Source organism: Macaca thibetana, chromosome 1 (genome assembly GCF_024542745.1).
Source record: "Macaca thibetana thibetana isolate TM-01 chromosome 1, ASM2454274v1, whole genome shotgun sequence".
Lineage (NCBI taxonomy): Eukaryota > Metazoa > Chordata > Mammalia > Primates > Cercopithecidae > Macaca > Macaca thibetana.
The window spans coordinates 31,541,862-31,565,130 of NC_065578.1; the positions used below are offsets into that span (position 1 = coordinate 31,541,862).

Sequence of the window (23,269 nt, forward strand, 5' to 3'; positions counted from 1 at the left end):
CACTCTTGTTGCCCAGGCTGGAGTGCAATGGTGCAATCTCAGCTCACTGCAACCTCCACCTCCCGGGTTCAAGCGATTCTTCTGCCTCAGCCTCCCAAGTAACTGGGATTACAGGCATGCACCACCATGCCCGGCTAATTTTTTGGATTTTTAGTAGAGATGGAATTTCACCGTGTTGGCCAGGTTAGTCTCGAACTCCCGACCTCAGTTGACCCGCCCGTCTCGGCCTCCCAAAGTGCTGGGATTACAGGTGTGAGCCACTGAACCCGGCCCGGAAAATGTATAGTTTTAAATTCTTATATTAAAAAAAAAAAAACTAGAGTCAGACTTCTAGTTTGATTCCATATGGTCAGAGAACATACTCTGTGTGATTTTAATCCTTTAAATGTTCTAACAACTTGGGCTAGGTGTGGTGGCTTATGCCTGTAATCCCTGAGGCTGAGGCAGGAGGATAACTTGAGGCCAGGAGTTTGAGACCAGCCTGGGCAATGTAAGCAGACCCCTGACTCTATAAAAGCCTTAAAAATTAGCCAAGTGTGGTGGCGCGCACCTGTGGTCCTAGTTACTTGGGAAGATGAGGCTGGAGGATTGCATGAGCCCAGAAGTTTGAGGTTATAGTGAGCTATGATTGCAGCCCTGCACTCCAGACTGAATGACGGAGCAAGACCCTGTCTCTAAAATTAAAAAATAAAAAAATTTTTAAAAAATTATAACATGTTTTATGGCTCAGGGTATGGTCTATCTTTTTTTTTTTTTTTTTTTTTTTTTTTGAGACGGAGTCTAGCTCTGTTGCCCAGGCTGGAGTGCAGTGGCCGGATCTCAGCTCACTGCAAGCCCCGCCTCCCGGGTTCACGCCATTCTCCTGCCTCAGCCTCCCGAGTAGCTGGGAGTACAGGCGCCCGCCACCTCGCCCGGCTAATTTTTTTTGTATTTTAGTAGAGACGGGGTTTCACCGTGTTAGCCAGGATGGTCTCGATCTCCTGAACTCGTGATCCGCCCGTCTCGGCCTCCCAAAGTGCTGGGATTACAGGCTTGAGCCACCGCGCCCGGCCAGGGTATGGTCTATCTTGATTAATGTTTGCTACATACTTAAAAAGAATGTATATATTGCTTTTGTTGTATAGAGTGTGCTATAAATGTAAGTTTTTCTTTTTTTTTTTTTTTTTTTTTTTTTTTTTTTTTTTTTTTTTTTTTTTTTTTGAGACGGAGTCTCGCTCTATTGCCCAGGCTGGAGTGCAGTGGCCGGATCTCAGCTCACTGCAAGCTCCGCCTCCCGGGTTCACGCCATTCTCCTGCCTCAGCCTCCCGAGTAGCTGGGACTACAGGCGCTTGCCACCTCGCCCGGCTAGTTTTTTGTATTTTTTTAGTAGAGACGGGGTTTCACCGTGTTAGCCAGGATGGTCTCGATCTCCTGACCTCGTGATCCGCCCATCTCGGCCTCCCAAAGTGCTGGGATTACAGGCTTGAGCCACCGCGCCCGGCCTGTAAGTTTTTCCAAGTTGGTTGATAGTATTGCTCAAGTGTTTTATTTAATTTATTATTATTATTTTGAGACAGGATCTCACTCTGTCACCCAGGCTAGAGTTGCAGTGGTAATAACATGGTTCACTGCAGACTTGACCTCCTAAACACAAGTGATCCTCACAACTCAGCCCCATCAGTAGCTGGGACCACAGGTGCATGCTGCCATGCCCAGCTAATTTTTACATATTTTGTAGAGATGGTTGTCTCTCTGTTTTGCCCAGGCTGGTCTTGAACTCCTGCCCTCAAGTAGTTCTCCCACTTTGGCCTCTCATAGTGCTGGGATTACAGGCATGAGCCACCATGCCTGGCCTGATAATGTCCTTTTTAAATGGAGCTCAGACTATTAATATTTAATATAATTATTAATATAGTTGGATTTAAGTGTACTATCTTGCTATTTGTTTTCTATTTATGCCAACTTTTTAAATGTCTTTTGTTCCTTTTCTCTTCTTTTTTTTTTTTTTTTGAGACAGAGTTTCGCTCTTTCGCCCAGGCTGGAGTGCAGTGGCACAATATCAGCTCACTGCAACCTCTGCCTTCTGGTTTCAAGTGATTCTCCTGCTCCAGCCTCCTGAGTAGATGAGATTACAGGCGCTCGCCACCACGCCTGGCTAATTTTTGTATTTTTAGTAGAGATGGGGTTTCACCGTGTTGGCCAGGCTGGTCTCGAACTCCTCTCCTCGTAATCTGCCCGCCTCAGCCTCCCAAAGTGCTGGGATTACAGGCGTGAACCACCACGCCCGGCCCATCTTTTGTTCTTTTTCTTTTCTTTATCTTGCCTCAGTGAAAGAATATTGAGGTGGTTCACGCCTATAATCCCAATACTTTTGAGGGTCTGTGGTGGGAGGATCGCTTAGGGCCAGGAATTCAACACCAGCCTGGGCAACATAGCAGGACCCCATCTCTGCAAGAAATTTTTTAAAAAATTAGTTAGGCATGATGGTGGTCTCCCGTAGTCCCAGCTACTCAGGGGGCTGAGGTGGGAGGATAACTCAGGAGCTGAGGCCAGGAGTTGAAGGTTACAGTAAAGCTATAATCATGCCACTGCACTCCAACCTGGACAACAAACTGAGACTCTATCTCGGAAACAAACAAACAAAAAGAATATTGAGCACTTTTTTAGTATTCTGTTTCATCTCCACTATGGGCTTATTAACTTAATCTCTGTCTTATTTTTAGTAGTTGTTCTCAGGGTTTTAATACACATTTTCCCTCATCACAATATGCACTTCACTTATTACTCATCACATATTATAGAGCTTCATATATAGCAGGTTTCACAAACTACAGCCTTCAAGCCAAGCCTGAATACCTACCTGCTTTTGTAAATAAAGTGTTATGGGAACATAGCCATGGTCATTCAATTACATATTTTTTCATCAAGTCCAAAATGTCTACATAAATATGACACATTTTGTGCTGTAAGGACAGAGTTGAGTAGTTGCAATGGAGGCCACATAGCCTGTAAAGCCAAAAGTATTTACTGTGTGGCGTTTTAAGTAAAAGTTTGCCAACTTCTCATGTTTATTATAAGAAACTTACAGTGGTATATTTCTGTTTTTCACTTCCTTCAAATATTTTTTCTGTCCCCACTTTTTCTGGAACCTCAGTTACAAATATATTAGACTATTTGATATTGTTCCACATTTCACTAAAGCTCTGTTCTTTTTTTTTTCTTTTCTTTTTTTTTCTTTTTCTTTTTTTTTTTTTTTTTTTTTTGAGACAGTTTCGCTCTTGTTGCCCAGGCTGCAGTGCCATGGCGCAGTCTTGGCTCACTGCAACCTCCGCCTCCCGGGTTCAAGCAATTCTTCTGCCTCAGCCTCCTGAGTAGCTGGAACTACAGGTGCCCACCACCATACCTGGCTAATTGTTGTGTTTTTAGTAGAGACAGGGTCTCACTATGTTGGCCAGGCTGGTCTCAAACTCCTGACCTCAGGTGATCTGCCTGCCTTGGCCTCCCAAAGTGCTGGGATTATAGGCCTGAGCCACCACAACCAGCCAAATTTTTGTATGTTTAGTAGACACAGGGTTTCACTATGTTGGCCAGTTTGATCTCCGTCTCCTGACCTCAAGTGATCCGCCCGCCTTGGCCTGTCAAAGTGCTGGGATTACAGGCATGAGCCACCACGCCCAGTCTTTTTTCTTTTTCTTTTTTTTTTTTTTTTTTTGAGATGGAGTCTCGCTGTGTTATCCAGGCTGGAGTACAGTAGCATGATCTCAGCTAACTGCAACCTCCACCTTCTAGGTCCAAGCGATTCTCCTGGCTAAGCCTCCCTAGTAGCTGGGATTACAGGTGTGCACCAAGACGCCAGGCTAATTTTTTGTATTTTTTAGTAAAGACAGGGTTTCACCATGTTGACCAGGCTGGTCTCGACTCTTGACCTCAGGTGATCTGCCCGCCTTGGCCTCCCAAAGTGCTGGGATTACAGATGTGAGCCATGCCTGGCCTCTGTTCATTTTTTGTCAGTCCTTTTTTGTTTTCTTTTTGAGAGAGTCTTGCTCTGTTGCCCAGGCTGGAGTGCAGTGGCACAATCTCAGCTCACTGCAATCTTTGCCTTCCAGGTTCAAGCGATTCTCACGCCTCAGCCTCCTCAGTAGCTGGGATTACAGGTGTGTTTCACTATGTTGCCCAGGCTGGTCTTGAACTCTTGAGCTCAGGCAATTCACTTGCCTCAGCCTCCCAAAGTACTGGGATTATAGGCTTGAGCCACTGAGCCCTCCCGTTAGTCTTTTTTTTTTAACTTTAGTTCAGATAATTTCCACTGTATGTCTTCAAATTCATGGAATTGTCTTCTGCAGTTTATAATCCGTTAGTAAGCCCATCTAGTGCATTTTTAATTTCAGATACTGTATTCTTTTCCTTTTTTTTTTTTTTTTTTGAGACAGAATCTTTCTCTGTCACCCAGGCTGTGGTGTAGTGGCACAATCTCAGCTCATTGTAGCCTCCACCTCCCAGGGTCAAATGATTCTCATGCCCTAGCCTCCCGAGTAGCTGGGATTACAGGTGTTTGCCACCATCCCTGCTAAAATTTTTATACTTTTAGTAGAGAGGGAGTTTCACCAAATTGACCAGACCGGTCTCAAACTCCAGGCCTCAAGTAATCTGCCTGCTTCAGCCTTCCAAAGTACTGGGATTACAGGCATGAGCCACTTCACTTAGCCCAGATATTGTATTTTTTAATTTCTATAATTTTTTTTTCTTTTTTTTGAAAGGGAGTGTTGCTCTATTGCCCAGGCTGGAGTGCAGTGGTGTGAGCTCAGCTCACTGCAACCTCTGCCTCCTGGTTCAAGTGATTCTCCTGCCTCAGTCTCCCCAGCAGCTGGGATTATGGGATTACACTTACATGCCACCGTGCCCGGCTAATTTTTTTTTTTTTTTTGAGATGGAGTCTCGCTCTGTCGCCCAGGCTGGCACAACCCCGGCTCACTGCAACCTCCACCTCCCAGGTTCAAGCAATTCTTCTGCCTCAGCCTCCCAAGTAGCTGAGATTACAGGAGCATGCCACCACTCCTGGCTAATTTTGTGTGTGTGTGTGAGTGTGTGTTTTTGTAGAGATAGGATTTTGCCATGTTGGGCAGGCTGCTCTTAAACTCCTGACCTCAGGTGATCTGCCTGCCTCGGCCTCCCAAAGTGCTGGGATTACAGGCCTGAGCTACCACATCCAGTCTAATTTTTGTATTTTTAGTAGAGATGGGGTTTCACCATGTTGGCCAGTCTGGTCTCCATCTCCTGACCTCAAGTGATCTGCCCGCCTCGGCCTCCCAAAGTGCTGAGATTACAGACGTGAGCCACTGGGCCGGCCCTAATTTCTAGAAATTTTATTTGACTATTTTTATATCTTTCAATATGTTCATTTTTAAAAAAATATTTGAGTATATGTATAGTTAATGCTTTTACATCCTTCTTTGCTAACTCTAGCATCTCTTTCTAGATCTGTTTCTATCGACTAATTTTCCTTCTGATTAAAAAAAAATGTTTTATTTATTTATTTATTTATTTATGGAGACAGGCTCTCACTATGTTATCCAGGCTGGAGTGCAGTGGCTATTTACAGGTGTGATCATAGCGTACTGCAGCCTCTGACTCCTGGACTCAAGCAATCCTGCTGCCTTAGCTTTTCTTTTTTTTTTTTTTTTTTTTTTTTTTTTTTTGAGACGGAGTGTCGCTCTGCCGCCCAGGCTGGAGTGCAGTGGCCGGATCTCAGCTCACTGCAAGCTCCGCCTCCCGGGTTCACGCCATTCTCCTGCCTCAGGCTCCCGAGTAGCTGGGATTACAGGCGCCCGCCACCTCGCCCGGCTAGTTTTTTGTATTTTTTAGTAGAGACGGGGTTTCACCGTGTCAGCCAGGATGGTCTCGATCTCCTGACCTCGTGATCCGCCCGTCTCGGCCTCCCAAAGTGCTGGGATTACAGGCTTGAGCCACCGCGCCCGGCCTGCCTTAGCTTTTCAAGTAGGGACTACAGCCTCACGCCATTGTGACTAATCATTTTGTTATGGAATGATGGACACTATAAATATATATTTTTGAGTATCTGGTTTTTGTTGTCTGTCTTAATTGAATTTTGGTTTACTTGTTAATTTGTTAATGAATCAGCTTGATTTTGAGGCTTGTTTTTAAGCTTTGGGGCAGTTCTAGAGTTATCTTTACTGTTGTGTTAGGTTAGTCCTTTTACTAAGATATTACTCTTCCAGGGTCTCTACTTTATGCCCTGGATGTTCAGCTTCAGCAAACAATGTTTACTCTGACTGGTCAAAACTTAAATATCAGCCAGGCACACTGGCTCACACCTAAAATCCCAGCACTTTGGGAGGCTGAGGCGGGTGGATCACCTGAGGTCAGGAGTTCAAGACCAGCCTGACCAACATGGTGAAACCCCATCTCTACTAAAAATACAAAAATTAGCCAGGTGTGGTGGCAGGCGCCTGTAATCCCAGCTACTCAGCAGGCTGAAGCAGGAGAATCACTTCAACCTGGGAGGCAGAGGGCTGCAATGAGCTGAGATCACACCATTGCATTCCAGCCTGGGCAACACAGCAAGATTCCATCTCAAAAACAAAAAAAAAGTGGGGGGGAAAAGAAAAAAAAACCAACAACTTAAATATCTTCCAACTCTCTGTGTGTGAGCTCTGGGAATTTTTCTGCTCGTAGAAACTCAGGACTCCTGTGAAGAGTTATTGATCTCTTTGCATAGTTGCTGCTTCTCTGGTACTTTGCCTCAAACTTCCAGGCACCTCATGCTCCTAAACACTGATCTCTGCTCCATTCAGTGTGATTTTTCTCTTCCTGTATTCCAGTCCAGAAAGCCAAAGTAATAGTAGGACATACCTCACTTGGTTCCCTTCTCTCAGGGATCACAGTCCCATACTCCCTGATTTCATTGTCTGAAAATAATTTTTTTCATGTATTTTGTTCGGTTTTTCTAATTGTTTATAGCAGAAGGCCAAGTCTAGTACCAGTTACTCCAACATGGGAAAAGAATTTTATTTTTATGGTTTTCTGATTTTACTTTATAGATATACAATATCACCTGCAGTAATAATAATTCATTCTTTCTAATATTCACACATTATAGTTAGTTATCTTGTCTAATTCATTGGCTAGTACTTCCAGGACAATGTTAAATAATAGTATTGATATTTCCTGGTATTTTTCTGTAAGGGTAGATGGGACAGCATTTTAAAGGGAGGCGGGGCATGGTGGCTCACGCCTATAATCCCAGAACTTGGGGAAGCCCAGGTGGGTGGATCGAAGAATCGCTTGAGCCTGTGAGGTGGACATTGCAGTGAGCCAAGATCGCGCCATTGCATTCCAGCTTGGGCTACAGAGTGAGACTCCGTCTCAAAAAAACAAAAAACAAACAGAAAAAAACAAACAAAAAATTTTAAGAGAGCATTGACTGGGCACAGTGGCTCATGCCTGTATATAATCCCAGCACTTTGGGAGGCAGGCAGAACACTTGAGTCCAGGAGTTTGAGACAAGCCTGGCCAACATGGCAAAACTCCGTCTCTACTAAAAATACAAAAAATTAGCTGGGCGCGGTGGCACATGCCTGTAGTCCCAGCTAGTAGGGAGGCTTGAGGCACAAGAATCGCTTGAACCTGGGAGGCAGAGGTTGTAGTGAGCCAAGATCGCACCACTGTACTCCAGCCTGGGCAGCAGAGTAAGACTCTGTTTGAAAAAAAAAAAAAAAGAGAGCAAGAGAATTTTCAGGGTTAATGAAAATACTGGGGAAAAGGGCACTGTCCTATGGTGTTGATGGAGATACAAATTGATAGTGTTTTTGGAAGGCCGTTTGTCAGTACCCACTTAACAACTGGACTTCTAGGAATCAAATTATGTCCTTAATGCTTGTCTTAGTCTGTTTCTGTTGCTATAACAGAATACCACAGACTGCGTAATTTATAAAGAACAGAAGTTTATTTGACTCACAGATCTGATGCCAGCATCTGGCAAGGATCATCAGATGGTGGAAGGCATCCCATGGCAAGGAAGTACAGGAGCAACACAGAGAGACAACAAGGGGGCCAAACTCTTAGCAGGAGCCCACTCCCATGCTAACTAACCCACTTCCGAGATAACGGCATTAATCCATGCATGAATAAGGTGCCCACGTGACCTAATAACCTCTTTAATCTACCTCTTAATACTGTTCCATGAGTTTGTAGCGACATTAAAACCATAACAATGCTCAAGGATGTATATGCAAAAAAAAAAATTTTTTTTTTTTTTGAGATAGAGTTTCCCTCTTGTTGCCCAAGCTGGAGTGCAATGGTGAGATCTCAGCTCACTGCAACCTCCAGCCCCCCAGGTTCAAGTGATTCTTCTACCTCAGTCTATCCCAGAGTAGCTGGGATTACAGGCGCACGCCAATACATCTGGCTAATTTTTGTATTTTTAGTAGAGACGGGGTTTTGCCACATTGGCCAGGCTGGTCTCAAACTCCTGACCTCAGGTGATCCACCCGTCTCGGCCTCCCAAAGTGCTGGGATTACAGGCGTGAGCCGCCGTGCCTGGCCTGCAAAAATATTTGTTGCAGCATTGTATTAGTCTGTTCTCACACTGATCCAAAGAAGTACCCGAGACTGGGTAATTCATAAAAGAAAGAGGTTTAATTGACTCAGTTCTTCATTGCTGGGGAGGTCTCAGGAAACTTACAATCATGGCAGAAGGTGAAGGAGAAGCAGGCATCTTCTTTATAGGGCATCAGGATGGAGTGAGTACCAGCAGAGGAAATGCCAGATGCTTATAACACCATCAAATCTCGTGAGACTCACTCATTGTCATGAGAACAGCATGGGGGAAACTGCGCCTATGATTCAATTACCTCCACCTGGTGCCACCCATGAGCATTACAATTCCAGATGAGATTTTGGGTGGGGACACAGCCAAACCATATTAAGCATTATTTATTGTATCAAAAAAATGTAGTCATGACCCAACTACCTTGTTTCAAAGAGAACAGAGGAATTACTATATTTTAACTGAGGGGATATGCTAATACAGGTTGAGTATCCCTAACCCGAAAATTCGAAATCTGAAATGCTCCAAAATCTAAAACTTATTGAGTACTAACCTGATGCTCAAAGGAAATGCTCATTGAAGCATTTTGGATTTTGGATTTTCCAATTAGGGATGCTGAACCTAAGTATAATGCAAATATTCTAAAATAAAAAAAAATATGAAATTCAAAATGCTTCTAGTCCCAAGCATTTTAGATAAAGGATACTCAACCTGGCCGGGCGCGGTGGCTCACGCCTGTAATCCCAGCATTTTGGGAGGCTGAGGCGGGCAGATCGCCTGAGGTCAGGAGTTCGAGACCAACCTGACCAACATGAAGAAACCCTGTCTCTACTAAAACTACAAAAGTTAGCTGGGCATGGTGGCGCATTCCTGTAATCCCAGCTACTCGGGAGACTGAGACAGGAGAATCGCTTGAACCCAGGAGGCGGATGTTGAGATGAGATTGTGCCATTGCACTCTAGCCTGGGTAACAAGAGCGAAACTATCTCCAAAAACAAAAAAGGATACTCAACCTGTAAAAGATTAGGCACTGATTTAATTCTTCTGTAGCAATATTCCCAGATGTCTTGTTTCGCAGTTGTCCGACATAACCATGCATATGTTATGTCTCTGTTAGCACAGTATCCTGGGTTTGTCTGTACTCCAGAAACAAGGTCATATAAGCACTCAGCAAAAGCTGGATCTTGGGGCACATAATGATAATGTGAAGGTCCAATCCCTAGCTAAGTGACTCAGTCTTTTTTATTTAATAATTTCTGGGAGATTTGGGATTTCGAAGCCCATTACTAGTAGAACCTGGCCTATATTAAACATGGAAGAAACTTCATTATAGACAGAACTCTTGGGAACTAATTCATTATAGGGTCTTCATCTCTATATATGTTCATGTTTATAACTTTCATACAGTACTGAGTAGTAGTTAATGTATTTGTAAAATAACCGCTCAGGCCGGGTGCAGTGGCTCACTCCTGTAATCCCACCGCTTTGGGAGACTGAGGCAGGTGGATTGCTTGAGCCCAGGAATTTGGGACCAGCCTGGGAAACATAGTGAAACCCCATTGCTACTAAAAATACAAAAAATTAGCCAGGCATGGTGGTGCACGCCTGTAGTCCTAGGTACTCTAGAGGCTGAGGTGGGAGGATTGCTTGAACCTGGGAAACAGAGGTTATAGTGAGCCAAGATTGTGCCAGTGGCACTCCAGTCTGGGTGACAGAGTGAGACCCTGTCTGGAAAAAAAAAAAAAAAAAAATCAGGTTAAGTGACTGAATCTGGTGGTGGTCTGGGGTGGGAGTTCAGATGGTGAGGCATTAATATAGTCTTACTCATAGGTAAAGACTGGATTAGATTATTCCAGTAATACAAAGGTCATTCATCATCCAAGAAATCCATTAATGTAATATACCATTTTAACAGGTTGTTTTGGGTTAAATTTGTTCTCCCAAAATAATATGATTAAGTCCTAATCTACAGTCTTTTATTTGGAAATAAGGCCATTGAAGATGTAATTAATATGGTCACTAGGGTAGGGTGGACCCTTAATCCAGTATCACTGGTGTCCCTATGAGAAGACAGTGTGAAGATGTGAGGAGAGAATACTTTGGGTTTTGTTTTGTTTTGTTTTTGAAACGGAGTCTCACTCTGTTACGCAGGCTGGAGTGCAGTGGCGGGATCTTGGCTCACTGCAACCTCTGCCACCCAGGTTCAAGCGATTCTCCTCTGTCAACCTCCCAAGTAACTGGAATTATAGGCGCCTGCCACCATACCCAGCTAATTTTTGTATTTTTACTAAAGAGAGGTTTTCACCATGTTGATCTTACCATGGTGACCATGTTGGTCTCGAACTCTTGACCTTAAGTGATCTACCTACCTCGGCCTCCAAGGTAGGCCTACTACTCCAAGGTAGTGCTGGGATTACAGGTGTGAGTCACCACACCTGACCAAGGAGGACAGAATACTTTGTAATGATAGAGAGACACACATGGAGGGAGAAGATGGCCATATGAAGACAGAGGCAGAGATTGGGGATAAGCTGCTTCAAACCAAGGAACACCTAGGGCCACCAGAAGATAGAATGAAATAAAGAAGGATTCCTCCCTTACAGGTTTCAGAAAACACATGATCCTGTTGACAATTTAATTTTGGATTTCTAGCCTCCAGATTGCAAGACAATAAAATTATATTTTTTTAAGTTACCTAGTTTGTGGTACTTTGTTAATGGCAGCCCTAGGAAACTAATATACAAAGAGGGGAAAACGTATAAATGCAGAATAAACATTTAATACATTTTAACTCTAATTTATGATTTTTTAAGTTTTAGCAAATTGAAAACAAAGGGTACCAATCAAACTCCTATATTAAACGTCGTCATTCTTTTTTTTTTTTTTTTTTTTTTTTTTTTTTGATAGAGTCTGTCTCTGTTACCCAGGCTGGAGTGCAGTGGCACAAACAAGGATCACTGCAACCTTGACCTCCTGGGCTCAAGGGATCCTACCACCTCAGCATACCATGTAGCTGGGACCACAGGTGCACGCTACCATGCCCAGCTAATTTTTGTTTTGTTTTGTTTTGTTTCTAGAGACAGGATCTCACTTTGTTGCCTAGGCTGGTCTCAAATCTTAAACTCCTGGCCTCAAGTGATCCTCCTGCCTTGGCCTCCCAAAGTGCCCAAATTAGAGATGTAAGCCACCATGCCCAGCCTAAGCATCATTATTAGTAGTTAAATTTTAGCAGTGTTTCCATTCAGCAAGTGACACCTGCTGTCATGGCCTCTGTTCCACACTTTATGGGAGATCCTAGCCCATGCAGTAGGACAAATATAAGAAATGAGGCAGAGGCCGGGCGCGGTGGCTCAAGCCTGTAATCCCAGCACTTTGGGAGGCCGAGGCGGGCGGATCACAAGGTCAGGAGATCGAGACCATCCTGGCTAACACGGTGAAACCCCGTCTCTACTAAAAATACAAAAAAACTAGCCGGGCGAGGTAGCGGGCGCCTGTGGTCCCAGCTACTCGGGAGGCTGAGGCAGGAGAATGGCGTAAACCCAGGAGGCGGAGCTTGCAGTGAGCCGAGATCGCGCCACTGCACTCCAGCCTGCGGGACAGAGCAAGACTCCGTCTCAAAAAAAAAAAAAAAAAAAAAAAAAAAAATGAGGCAGAAAAATGGAACTACATGAAATAAAACTCCTTATTTGCAGACACATAATTATCTTTTTTTTTTTTTTTTTTTTTTTGAGACGGAGTCTCGCTCTGTCGCTCAGGCTGGAGTGCTGTGGCCGGATCTCAGCTCACTGCAAGCTCCGCCTCCCGGGTTCACGCCATTCTCCTGCCTCAGCCTCCTGAGTAGCTGGGACTACAGGCGCCCACCACCTCGCCCGGCTAGTTTTTTGTATTTTTTTAGTAGAGACGGGGTTTCACCGTGTTAGCCAGGATGGTCTCGATCTCCCGACCTCGTGATCCGCCCGTCTCGGCCTCCCAAAGTGCTGGGATTACAGGCTTGAGCCACCGCGCCCGGCTGCAGACACATAATTATCTACAAAGAATGTTTCAGAAAATCTTTGGGTGGTTTTTTTTTTTTTTTTTTTTTTTTTTTTTTGAGAAGGGTCTTGCTCTGAGGCTCAGGCTGAAGTGCAGTAACTTACTGCAGCCTCAACCTCCTGGGCTCAAGCAATCCTACCTCAGCCTCCCAAGTAGCCAAGACCACAGATATGTGCTATTTTCTTATTTTTGTAGAGACAGAGTCTCCCTGTGTTGCTCAGGCCACTCTTGAACTCCTGGGCTCAAGTGATTCTCCCAACTTGTTCTCCCAAAGTGCTGGGATTATAGGTATGAGCTATAGCACTTGGACTCAGAAAATCTTTGGATAAACCATTAGAATTAATAAGAGACTTTAGCTAATAAGAGAGGTTGCTACATACCAGATTAATATACAAATATGAATAGTATGCCTATAAACCAGTAATAATGCAGTAGGAAAAAAAGTGCCCATTCATTATAGCAATAAAATCTATGAGCAGTAGGAATAAATCTAACAAAAATATGTAAGATCTTAACAGAGAAAATAACATTGAAGAGTATGAAAGACCTGAATAAATGGAGAATTATACCATGTTCATGGATGGTGAGACTCAACATTGTAAAGATGTGAATTCTCCCCTAAATTAATCTAGAAGTTCAATACAATAATGAAGCTTGTCAAACTGATGCTAATATTTATGAGGTAGAAGGGTCAACAGCATTTTTGAAAAAAATGTTACTTGATGCCATGCCTGGTGGATCACGAGGTCAGAAGTTCGAGACCAGCCTGGCCAACATAGTGAAACCCCATCTCTACTAAAAATACAAAAATTAGCCAGGCATGGTGGCGTGTGTCTGTAATCCCAGCTACTCAGGAGGCTGAGGCAAGAAAATCGCTTGAACTTTGGAGGTTGGAGGATGCAGTGAGCCGAGATTGTACCACTGCACACCAGCCTGGGCAACAGAGAGTGACTCCATCTCAAAAAAAAAAAAACTTGAGGCGGTGGGGCAACTCATTTTAAAGTTTTGGTAATACTGTGAGGTGTTGGTGCAGAGACAGGCAAATTGAGAAAGTGAACTGAATAAAAATCTCATCAATAGATCCATAAATTATGGACTCCAGATGTATAACAGTAGTACCATTACAAATTAGTGGGGAAGGCTGGGTGTGGAGGCTCATGCCTGTAATCCCAGCATTTTGGGAGGCCAAGGTGGGCGGATCACTTGAGCTCAGGAGTTTGAGACCAGCCTGGGCAACATGGTGAGACCCTGTCTCTTATTTAAAACAACAACAGGCCGGGCGCGGTGGCTCACGCCTGTAATCCCAGCACTTTGGGAGGCCGAGGTGGGCGGATCACAAGGTCAGGAGATCGAGACCACGGTGAAACCCCATTTCTACTAAAAATACAAAAAATTAGCTGGGCGCGGTGGCAGGCGCCTGTAGTCCCAGCTACTCAGGAGGCTGAGGCAGGAGAATGGCATGAACCCGGGAGGCGGAGCTTGCAGTGAGCCGAGATCGCGCCACTGCCTGGGCGACAGCGCAAGACTCCGTCTCAAAAAAATAAAATACAATAAAATAAAACAACAACAACAAAATAGTGGGGAAAGGATAAACTTTTCAATAAATGGTGCCAGAAAAGTTGTTTATTTATTTTATTTTATTTTATTTTTTTGAGACAGAGTCTCGCTCTGCCGCCCAGGCTGGAGTGCAGTGGCGTGATCTTGGCTCACTGCAAGCCCCGCCTCCCGGGTTCACGCCATTCTCCTGCCTCAGCCTCCCGAGTAGCTGGGACTACAGGCGCCCGCCACCTCACCCGGCTAGTTTTTTTGTATTTTTTTTTTAGTAGAGACGGGGTTTCACTGTGTCAGCCAGGATGGTCTCGATCTCCTGACCTCGTGATCCGCCCGTCTCGGCCTCCCAAAGTGCTGGGATTACAGGCTTGAGCCACCGCGCCCGGCCAAGAAAAGTTGTTTATATGGAAAAAAAAAATTAGAATACTATGTACAAAATAAATTGAAGTAAATTAAAGCCCTAAAAGTGAAAAACAGAACTTTAAAAAATTCTTTATGTCCTTGAGATAGGGAAGGATTTCTTAAAATACAGAAGAAGCATACCACTAACTGATTGATAAATTTGACTGTATTAAAACTAAAATCGGTACTGGGTGTGGTGACCCACGCCTGTAATCCCAGCACTTTGAGAAGCCAAGGTGGGCTGACCACCCGAGGTCAGGAGTTTGAGACCAGCCTGGCCAACATGGTGAAACCCCATCTCTACTAAAAATACAAAAATTAGCCAGGCGCCTGTAATCCCAGCTACTTGGGAGGCTGAGGTAGGAGAACTGCACAAACCCAGGAGGCCGAGGTTGCAGTGAGCCGAGATTGTGCCACTGCACTCCAGCCTGGGAGACAAAGCAAGACTCTGTCTCAAGAAAAATAAATAAATACATAATAAAAATACAAAAATTAGCCAGGCATGGTGGAAGTACTGGGATGGGAAGCATGCAGATCATATAGGGCATTTTAGCTTATGAGAACTTTGGAGTTGGATGATAAACCATTGGAAAGTTTTGTGTAGAGGAGTAATGTGATTTCACTTATGTTTTAGAAGGATCATTCTGGCTGCTGTATTCAAACTAGACTGAAGTTGCAAGGAGGCTATTAAAATAGCCTTTAGGGCCAGGTGCCACTTTGGGAGGCCGAGGCGGGCGGCTGAGGTCAGGAGTTTGAGAGCAGCCTGGCCAACATGGCAAAATCTGTCTCTACTTAAAGTACAAAAATTAGGCCAGGCACGGTGGCTCACGCCTGTAATCCCAGCACTTTGGGAGGCTGAGGCAGACGGATCACGAGGTCAGGAGATCAAGACCATGCTGGCTAACACGGTGAAACCCCGCCTCTACTGAAAATACAAAAAAATTAGCCAGGTGTGGTTGCAGACGGCTGTAGTCCCAGATACTCGGGAAGCTGAGGCAGGAGAATGGCGTGAACCAGGGAGGCGGAGCTTGCAGTGAGCCGAGATTTTGTCACTGCACTCCAGCCTGGGCAACAAAACGAGACTCCATCTCAAAAAAAATAAAAAAATACAAAAATACAAAAGTTAGCTGGGCGTGGTGGTGGGCGCCTGTAATCCCAGCCACTTGGGAGGCTGAGGTAGGAGAATCACTTGAACTCTGAAAGCGGAGGTTTCAGTGAGCTGAGATTGCGCCACTGCACTCCAGCTGGGGCAACAAGAGCAAAACTCCATCTCAACAAATAGCCTCTAGATGATAAGTGATGGTGACTTGGATCAAGGTGGCAGCAGCAGCCATGGAGAGAAGTGGTGGGATTTTGCTATTCTGAAGGTGAAACCAACAACATGGAGTCAAAGATGACACAATGGCTTTGATCTAAACAGCTGGTAGAATGGAGGTTACGTTTCCTAAGATGGATAAGAGTGTAGGAAAGGTAGATTTAGGATGGAGGTGAACAAAAAGTATGGTTTTGCACATGTTAAGATGCTGTGATTTGCTGGGCGTGGTGGCTCATGCCTGTAATCCCAGCATTTAGGGAGGCCAAGGCAGGAGGATTGCTTCAGCCCACCAGTTTGAGACCAAGCTGGGCAACATAGTGAGACTGTGTCTCTATTTATTTAAAATAAATAATTTTTTTAAAAAGATGCTATCATATTATGAAATATGTGTTTGGTCTTCATCCCTCTTTCCTGGCATACAACTAAAATCCTTAGAATCTCCAAAGTGGTGTCTTTTTGTATGCTCATGAATTGACTGCTGGCTGACTGGCAGCCTCTAGGTAGCTTCAGGTTTGGGGCTGGTCACCAGAAAGGTCAAGCAGGAGTAGAGAAGTAGGACTTTCAGCCCACCCCCAGCCTCTGGGGAGGAGAGAGAGGCTAAAAGTTAATTTGATCACCAATGGCGAATGATATCATCATTCATGCCTACATAACGAAGTTTCCATAAAACCCAAAAGGCCTGGGTTTGGAGTGCTTCCAGATAGCTGAACATGTGGAGGTTCCTGGAGGGTGGTGCACTTGGTGGGGGCGTGGAAGCTCCAAGCGCCTTCCCACGTGCCTTGCCCTATGCATCTCTTAATCTATATCCTTTGTAATATCTTTTATAAGAAACCAAGAAACTTAAGTGTTTTCCTAAGTTCTGTGAGCTACTCTAGCAAATTAATCAAACTTAAGGAGGGCATTATGGGAACCCCAGTTTATAGCTGGCTAGTCAGAAGCACACATAAAACAAGCTGGGGCCTGCAATTGGCATCAGAAGTTGGGGGATGCCTTCTGGGACTGAGCCTTCAACCTCTGGGATCTGATGCTCTCTCCAGTTACATAGTGTTAGAATTGAATTGAATTACAGGACAACTTGCTGGTGTCAGTGCAGGACTGATTGCTTGCTTGATGTTTGAAACTATGAGCCTGGATGGGATCCTAAATACTCCCTAGGGAACGATATAGGTAGAGAAGATGTTTGAGGCCTGAGACCCTGTACATTCCAAAATTTGGAGATTAGGAAAATGGAGAAGAACCAGCAAAGGAGACTGAGAAGGAGTAGCCGGTGAGGTAGGAGAGCCATGAAGGAGTAGTGTCCTGGTGGTCAAGTGAAAAAAGTGTTTTAGGATGAAGACAATGACCAACTGTGTAGGCAAAATGAAGACAAAGAAATGATCATTGGATTTGACAACACGCAAGTTACTAATAACCATAAAAAGGATGGTTTTGGCCAGTCCCGATGGCTAACGCCTGTAATCCCAGCACTTTGGGAGGCCGAAGCAGGCAGATCACCTGAAGTCAGGAGTTCGAGACCAGCCTGGCCAACATGGTGAAACCTCATCTCTACCAAAAATACAAAAATTAGCTGGGTGTGGTAGCACGCATCTGTAATCCCAACTACTCAGGAGGCTGAGGCAGGAGAATCTCTTGAACCCGGGAGGCAGAGGTTGCAGTAAGCCGAGATCACGCCACTGCACTCTAGCCTAGGTGATAGAGTGAGACTCTAACTCAAAAAAAAAGAGTGGTTTTGATGGATGGTGATGAAAACCTGACTGGAATGGGTTCAAGAGAGACAGGGAGACAGCAAATACAAACAAAACAGAACAAAACTATTTCAATGAATTTTGTGTAAAGGGAGTTGAAAAGAAAAATGGAATAGAAGCCAAAATGTAGGTGTGAAATCAAGGGGAAGTTTTTTTGGTTTTTTGTTTTTGAGACGGAGTCTCGTGTCACCCAGGCCAAAGGGGAAGTTTTTGTTGGCACATCTGTTTGTTTGTTTTTGAGTTACAGTCTTGCTCTGTCGCCTAGGCTGGAGTGCAGTGTCGCAATCTCGGCTCACTGCAGCTTCTGCCTCCCAGGTTCAAGCGATTCTCCTGCCTCACCCTCCTGAGTAGCTGAGATTACAGGCGCCCACCACCATACCCAGCTGATTTTTGTATTTTTAGTAGAGATGGGGCTTCATCATGTTGGTCAGGCTGGTCTAGAAATCCTGACATCAAGTGATCCGCCCGCCTCAGCCTCCCAAAGTGCTGGGATTACAGGTGTGAGGCACCGCGCCCGGCCTGTTTGTTTGAGGTGCAGTCTCACTCTGTTGCCCAGACTGGAGTGCAGTGGCGCAATCTCTTCTCACTACAACCTCCACCGCCCAGGGTCAAGCAAATCTCCTACGTCGGCCTTCTGAGTAGCTGGGATTACAGGTATGCTCCACCATGCCCGGCTGATTTTTTGGTACTTTTAGTAGAGATGGGGTTTCACCATGCTGGCCAGGCTGGTCTTGAACTCCTAACCTCAGGTGATCTGCCCGCCTTGGCCTCCCAAAGTGCTGGGATTACAGGCGTGAGCCACCACACCTGGCCTCTGTTTTTAAGATAGGAGATACTTGATACCATGTTTGTACAATATTTGCAATTACCCACTTTGTGTACAGAGGGGAATGATTTTGAATTCAGCTTAAGCACAGCTTATTTCTGCCTGGCTTGCGTTCAGAGACCCACCCTTCCTGAGCAATGTCACATTTGCTTCTGCAAGGTGCCCTGAAGGCACTACCAGCCCGGGATCAATTTTCAGGTTAATTTTTCTTTTTTTAAACTTTATTTATTTATTTTTATAGAGATGGGGATCTTACCATGTTGCCCAGGCTGATCTCGAACTCCTGGGCTCAAGCGATCTGCCCGTCTCAGCCTCCCAAAGTGCTGTGATTACAGGCATGAGCCACTGTGTCCGGCCTATGTTAATTTTTCAGGTTGAGATTTCCCACACCAAGCAGGTAAAGTAAATCTGGCCTCCAGAGTCTCACAAGGCAAACCACTGGGCTTCAGTATTTCACCTAGGGCCTTTTTTTCCCTACCCAGGGCCCTGCAAAGACAAACTTTCTTTACCTTCTCATTGGACTTAGTCAGAATTTTTAGTCCCTTTTCACTAAGGTTGTGGTCCTCAGAGGGTTCTAACTTCCCAGCTGTCAGCTCTAATAGATCAGAGTTTGGTACTGGTAAGGACCTAGTCCCTTAGCCATTACTGGCCCACACAGCTCAGGCTGTGCTGCCTCCGCTTAGCTGGCGTCTAGGGATTTCTACATCTTTCTTGCAAGCTCAGCCACACCTTTAAAAAACTTCAGCTGTATTTTATCCAGCATCTCTAGGGATTTGTGGCAGAAAAGTTTTCACCACTATTTTGCTGGAACCAGAAATTTTTCTCCTCACTCTACCTGGCTAATTCCTGCTCACCTTTGAGGTCTCAGTTTAAATGTTACTTCTAAAGAGGTATCCCCAACCTTCTCCATCTCAGTCTAAGCTAGGATACTACTCATAGCCCCTTTATACTACTCATAGCACCTTCTTTCTTTCTTAGCACTTGTCATTGTAACTTCATGCAAGTCTTTGTTGAATTTAATTAAATTTAACTATACACACACACACACACACACACATATATATATATGGAATCTCACTCTGTCGCCCAGGCTGGAGTGCAGTGGTGCAATCTCGGCTCACTGCAACCTTCACTTCCTGGGTTCAAGCAATTCTCCTGCCTCAGCCTCCCAAGTAACTGGGATTACAGGTGTGCGCCATGATGCCCGACTTTTTTTTTTTTTTTTTTTTTAGTAGAAATGGGGTTTCGCCATGTTGGCCAGGCTGGTCTTGAACTCCTGACCTCAAGTGATCCACCTGCCTCAGCCTTCCAAAGTGCTGGTATTACAGGTGTGAGCCACCTATAATTTAACTTTTTCAGAGACAGAGTCTCTGTGGCCCAGGCTGGTGTGCAGTGAGTGTTGTGATCATGGCTCACTGCAGCCTCCACCCCCTGGATTCAAGTGATCCTCCTGCCTCAGCCTCCGAAATAGCTAGGACTACAGGTGCTCTCCATCACACCTGGCTAATTTAAAAAAATATATATATATATATATATTTTTTAATAAATATATAAATATATATATTAAAAAATATATATATATATATTTTTTTGTAGAGATAGGGTCTTGCTATGTTGAATAGCCTATTCTCTCACTCCTAGGCTCAAGCTATCCTCCTGCCTCTGTCTCCCAAAGTGCTGGGATTACAGGCATGAGCTACCACCCTGGGCTGGAGTCTTTGTTTAATGTCTGATAACCGTTTTAGATTGAAAACAACATGAAGGCAAAAATCAAATGTGTTGGCTCAACATATAGCAAAAGGCCTGATTTATTGAACATGCTCATGCCTGTAATCCTAGTATTTTGGGATGCTGAGGCCAGAGGATCTCTTGAGCCTAGGAGTTCAAGATCAGCTTGGGCAACATAGTGAGACCTCATCTCTATAGTTAAAAAATGAAAGAAGGCTGGGCACGGTGCCTCACGCCTGTAATCCCAGCACTTTGGGAGTCCAAGGCGGGTGGATCACGAGGTTAGGAGTTCAAGACCAGCCTGGCCAGATGGTGAAACCCCATCTCTACTAAAAATACAAAAATTGCCGGGCGCGGTGGCTCACGCCTTGTAATCCCAGCACTTTGGGAGGCCGAGGCGGGCGGATCACAAGGTCAGGAGATCGAGACCACGGTGAAACCCCGTCTCTACTAAAAATACAAAAAATTAGCCGGGCGCGGTTGTGGGCGCCTGTAGTCCCAGCTACTCGGGAGGCTGAGGCAGGAGAATGGCGTGAACCCGGGAGGCGGAGCTTGCAGTGAGCCGAGATCGCGCCACTGCACTCCAGCCTGGGCGACAGAGCGAGACTCCGTCTCAAAAAAAAAAAAAAAATACAAAAATTAGCCAGGCACGATCGCGGGCGCGATGGCGGGTGCCTGTAATCCCAGCTACTCGGGAGGCTGAGGCAGGATAATCGCTTGAACCTGGGAGGTGGAGGTTGCAGTAAGCTAAGATCGTGCCACTGCACTGTAGCCTGGGTTACAGAGCAAGACTCTGTCTCAAAAAAAATAAATAAATAAAGAAGAAGAAGATGCTCAATGAATTTTGCTAATAAAACAAGTAATTTTCTAAAAAACTAGTCTCAGGTTTTTTTTTTTTGTTTTTTTTTTTTGGTTTTTTGTTTTTGTTTTTGTTTGAGACAGAGCCTTGCTCTATTGCCAGGCTGGAGTGCAGTGCTGCGACCTCAGCTCACTGCAACCTCCACCTCCCAGGTTCAAGCGATTCTCCTGCCTCAGCCTCCTGAACAGCTGGGACTACAGGCGTGCACCACCACGCCCAGCTAATTTTCATATTTTTAGTAGAGACGGGGTTTCATCATGTTGGCCAGGATGATCTTTGGCTCTTGACCTTGTGATCTGCCCGCCTCAGCCTCCCAGCGTGCTGGGATTACAGGCATAAGCCACCGTGCCCAGGTGATAACAGTCTAGTATTAAGTGATGTGTTGAAACCTATTATCTTCTGTGTCTTGGCAATTATATTCTCCAACAAGAAAGAGTTCTTAATGGAATAAAAGAGGCTTCTGATTATTATTTTAGTTGACTCACCTTAGAAAAGGATTGTTCACTTTGGGAGGCTGAGGCAGGAGGATTGCTTGAGTCCAAGAGTTAGAGACCAGCTGGGGTAACATAGCGAGACCTTATCTCTATTAAAAAAAAAAAAAAAGCCAGGCATGGTGGTGCACACCTGTAGTCCCAGCTACTTGGAGGCTGAGGTAGGAGAATCACTGAAACCAGGAGTTTAAGGTTGCAGTGAGCATTTTTTATTTGTTTGTTTTTTGGGTGTTTGTTTTTTGAGATGGAGTCTTGCTCTGTGGCCCAGGCTCGAGTGCAGTGGTGCAATCTTGGCTCACTGCAACCTCTGCCTCCCAGGTTCAAGCAATTCGTCTGCCTCAGCCTCCCAGGTAGCTGGGATTACAGGCATCCGCCACCACACCCAGCTAATTTTTGTATTTTTGGTAGAGACAGGGTTTTACCATGTTGTCCAGGCTGGCCTCGAACTCCTGACCTCAGGTGATCCCCCCGCCTCAGCCTCCCAAAGTGCTGGGCTTACAGGAGTGAGCCACTGTGCCCAGCCGCAGTGAGCTTTGATCACACCACTGCACTGCAGCCTGGGCAACAGAGCAAGATCCTGTCTCAAAACAAAATAAAATAATTGTAATGTAGGTTTTGGTAACCACACGTGTCTTTTCCTCTTCAGAATGGAGATCTCCTCTCATCAGTCTCACCTCCTGCAGCAACTGAACGAGCAGCGCAGGCAAGATGTATTTTGTGACTGCAGTATTCTAGTTGAAGGGAAGGTCTTCAAAGCACATCGAAATGTATTATTTGCTAGTAGCGGCTACTTTAAAATGCTTCTTTCTCAGAATTCAAAAGAGACAAGTCAGCCAACCACAGCTACATTTCAGGCTTTCTCCCCTGACACTTTTACAGTTATCTTGGACTTCGTATATTCTGGCAAACTGTCTCTTACTGGTCAGAATGTCATAGAAGTAATGTCGGCTGCTAGCTTCCTTCAGATGACTGATGTCATAAGTGTATGTAAGACTTTTATTAAATCTTCCTTAGACATTAGTGAGAAAGAAAAAGATCGCTATTTCAGTCTCTCAGATAAAGATGCCAATTCTAATGGTGTAGAACGTTCCTCTTTTTATAGTGGTGGCTGGCAAGAAGGAAGCAGTTCTCCACGTTCTCACCTAAGCCCAGAGCAAGGAGCAGGTATAATAAGTGGAAAATCTTGGAATAAGTATAATTATCATCCAGCCTCCCAGAAGAATACTCAACAACCCTTGGCCAAGCGTGAACCAAGGAAAGAGTCCATTAAAAAGACCAAACATTTGAGAATGTCACAGCCTTCTGAAGTTACTCATTATAAGTCAAGCAAACGAGAAGCACGAACATCTGATTCTTCCAGCCATGTTTCCCAGTCTGAAGAACAAGCACAAATTGATGCTGAAATGGACTCTCCTCCTGTTGGCTATCAGTACGGTCAAGGATCTGATGTCACATCCAAAAGTTTTCCAGGTACCCAAGAAGGGCATAAGTCCCCTCCTCTAGGTTCCAAAGTGCTATATAAATCGGTCTTCTGTCAAAACACCCTTAGTTTCAGGTGCTCTAAGCAGTTGAAGCAACTGATTTTTTTCAAAAGTTCTATTTCTGTAATGAAATTTATTTAGTAACGACAGGCGTGGTGGCTCACGCCTGTGATTCCAGCAGTTTGGGAGGCTGAGGTGGGCAGATCACCTGAGGTCAGGAGTTCAAGACCAGCCTGGTCAACATGGCAAAACCCCATCTCTACTAAAAGTACAAAAAAATGAGCGGGACATGG

At 44.8% G+C, this 23,269-nt stretch overlaps 2 protein-coding genes and 1 long non-coding RNA gene across 4 annotated transcripts in view; 2 read left to right on the plus strand and 1 right to left on the minus strand.

The window, feature by feature from the left end:
- Positions 1 to 23,269, plus strand: part of RBBP4 (RB binding protein 4, chromatin remodeling factor) — a 418,599-nt gene that overhangs the window by 298,882 nt on the left and 96,448 nt on the right. The gene's annotated exons all lie outside the window — the stretch shown is intronic.
- ZBTB8A (zinc finger and BTB domain containing 8A) overlaps positions 1 to 23,269 on the plus strand; it is a 70,414-nt gene that overhangs the window by 32,119 nt on the left and 15,026 nt on the right. For both annotated transcript variants that reach the window (XM_050795682.1, XM_050795672.1), the window contains exon 3: positions 22,142 to 22,965. In XM_050795682.1, coding sequence (XP_050651639.1) covers positions 22,143 to 22,965 — 823 coding nt within the window. In that variant the 5' untranslated portion in view covers position 22,142. The remainder of the gene's footprint in view (positions 1 to 22,141; positions 22,966 to 23,269) is intronic.
- LOC126958546 (uncharacterized) overlaps positions 18,281 to 23,269 on the minus strand; it is a 100,444-nt gene continuing 95,455 nt past the window's right edge. The window contains exon 2 of the long non-coding RNA XR_007727216.1: positions 18,281 to 18,398. This is a non-coding gene — a long non-coding RNA (uncharacterized LOC126958546). The remainder of the gene's footprint in view (positions 18,399 to 23,269) is intronic.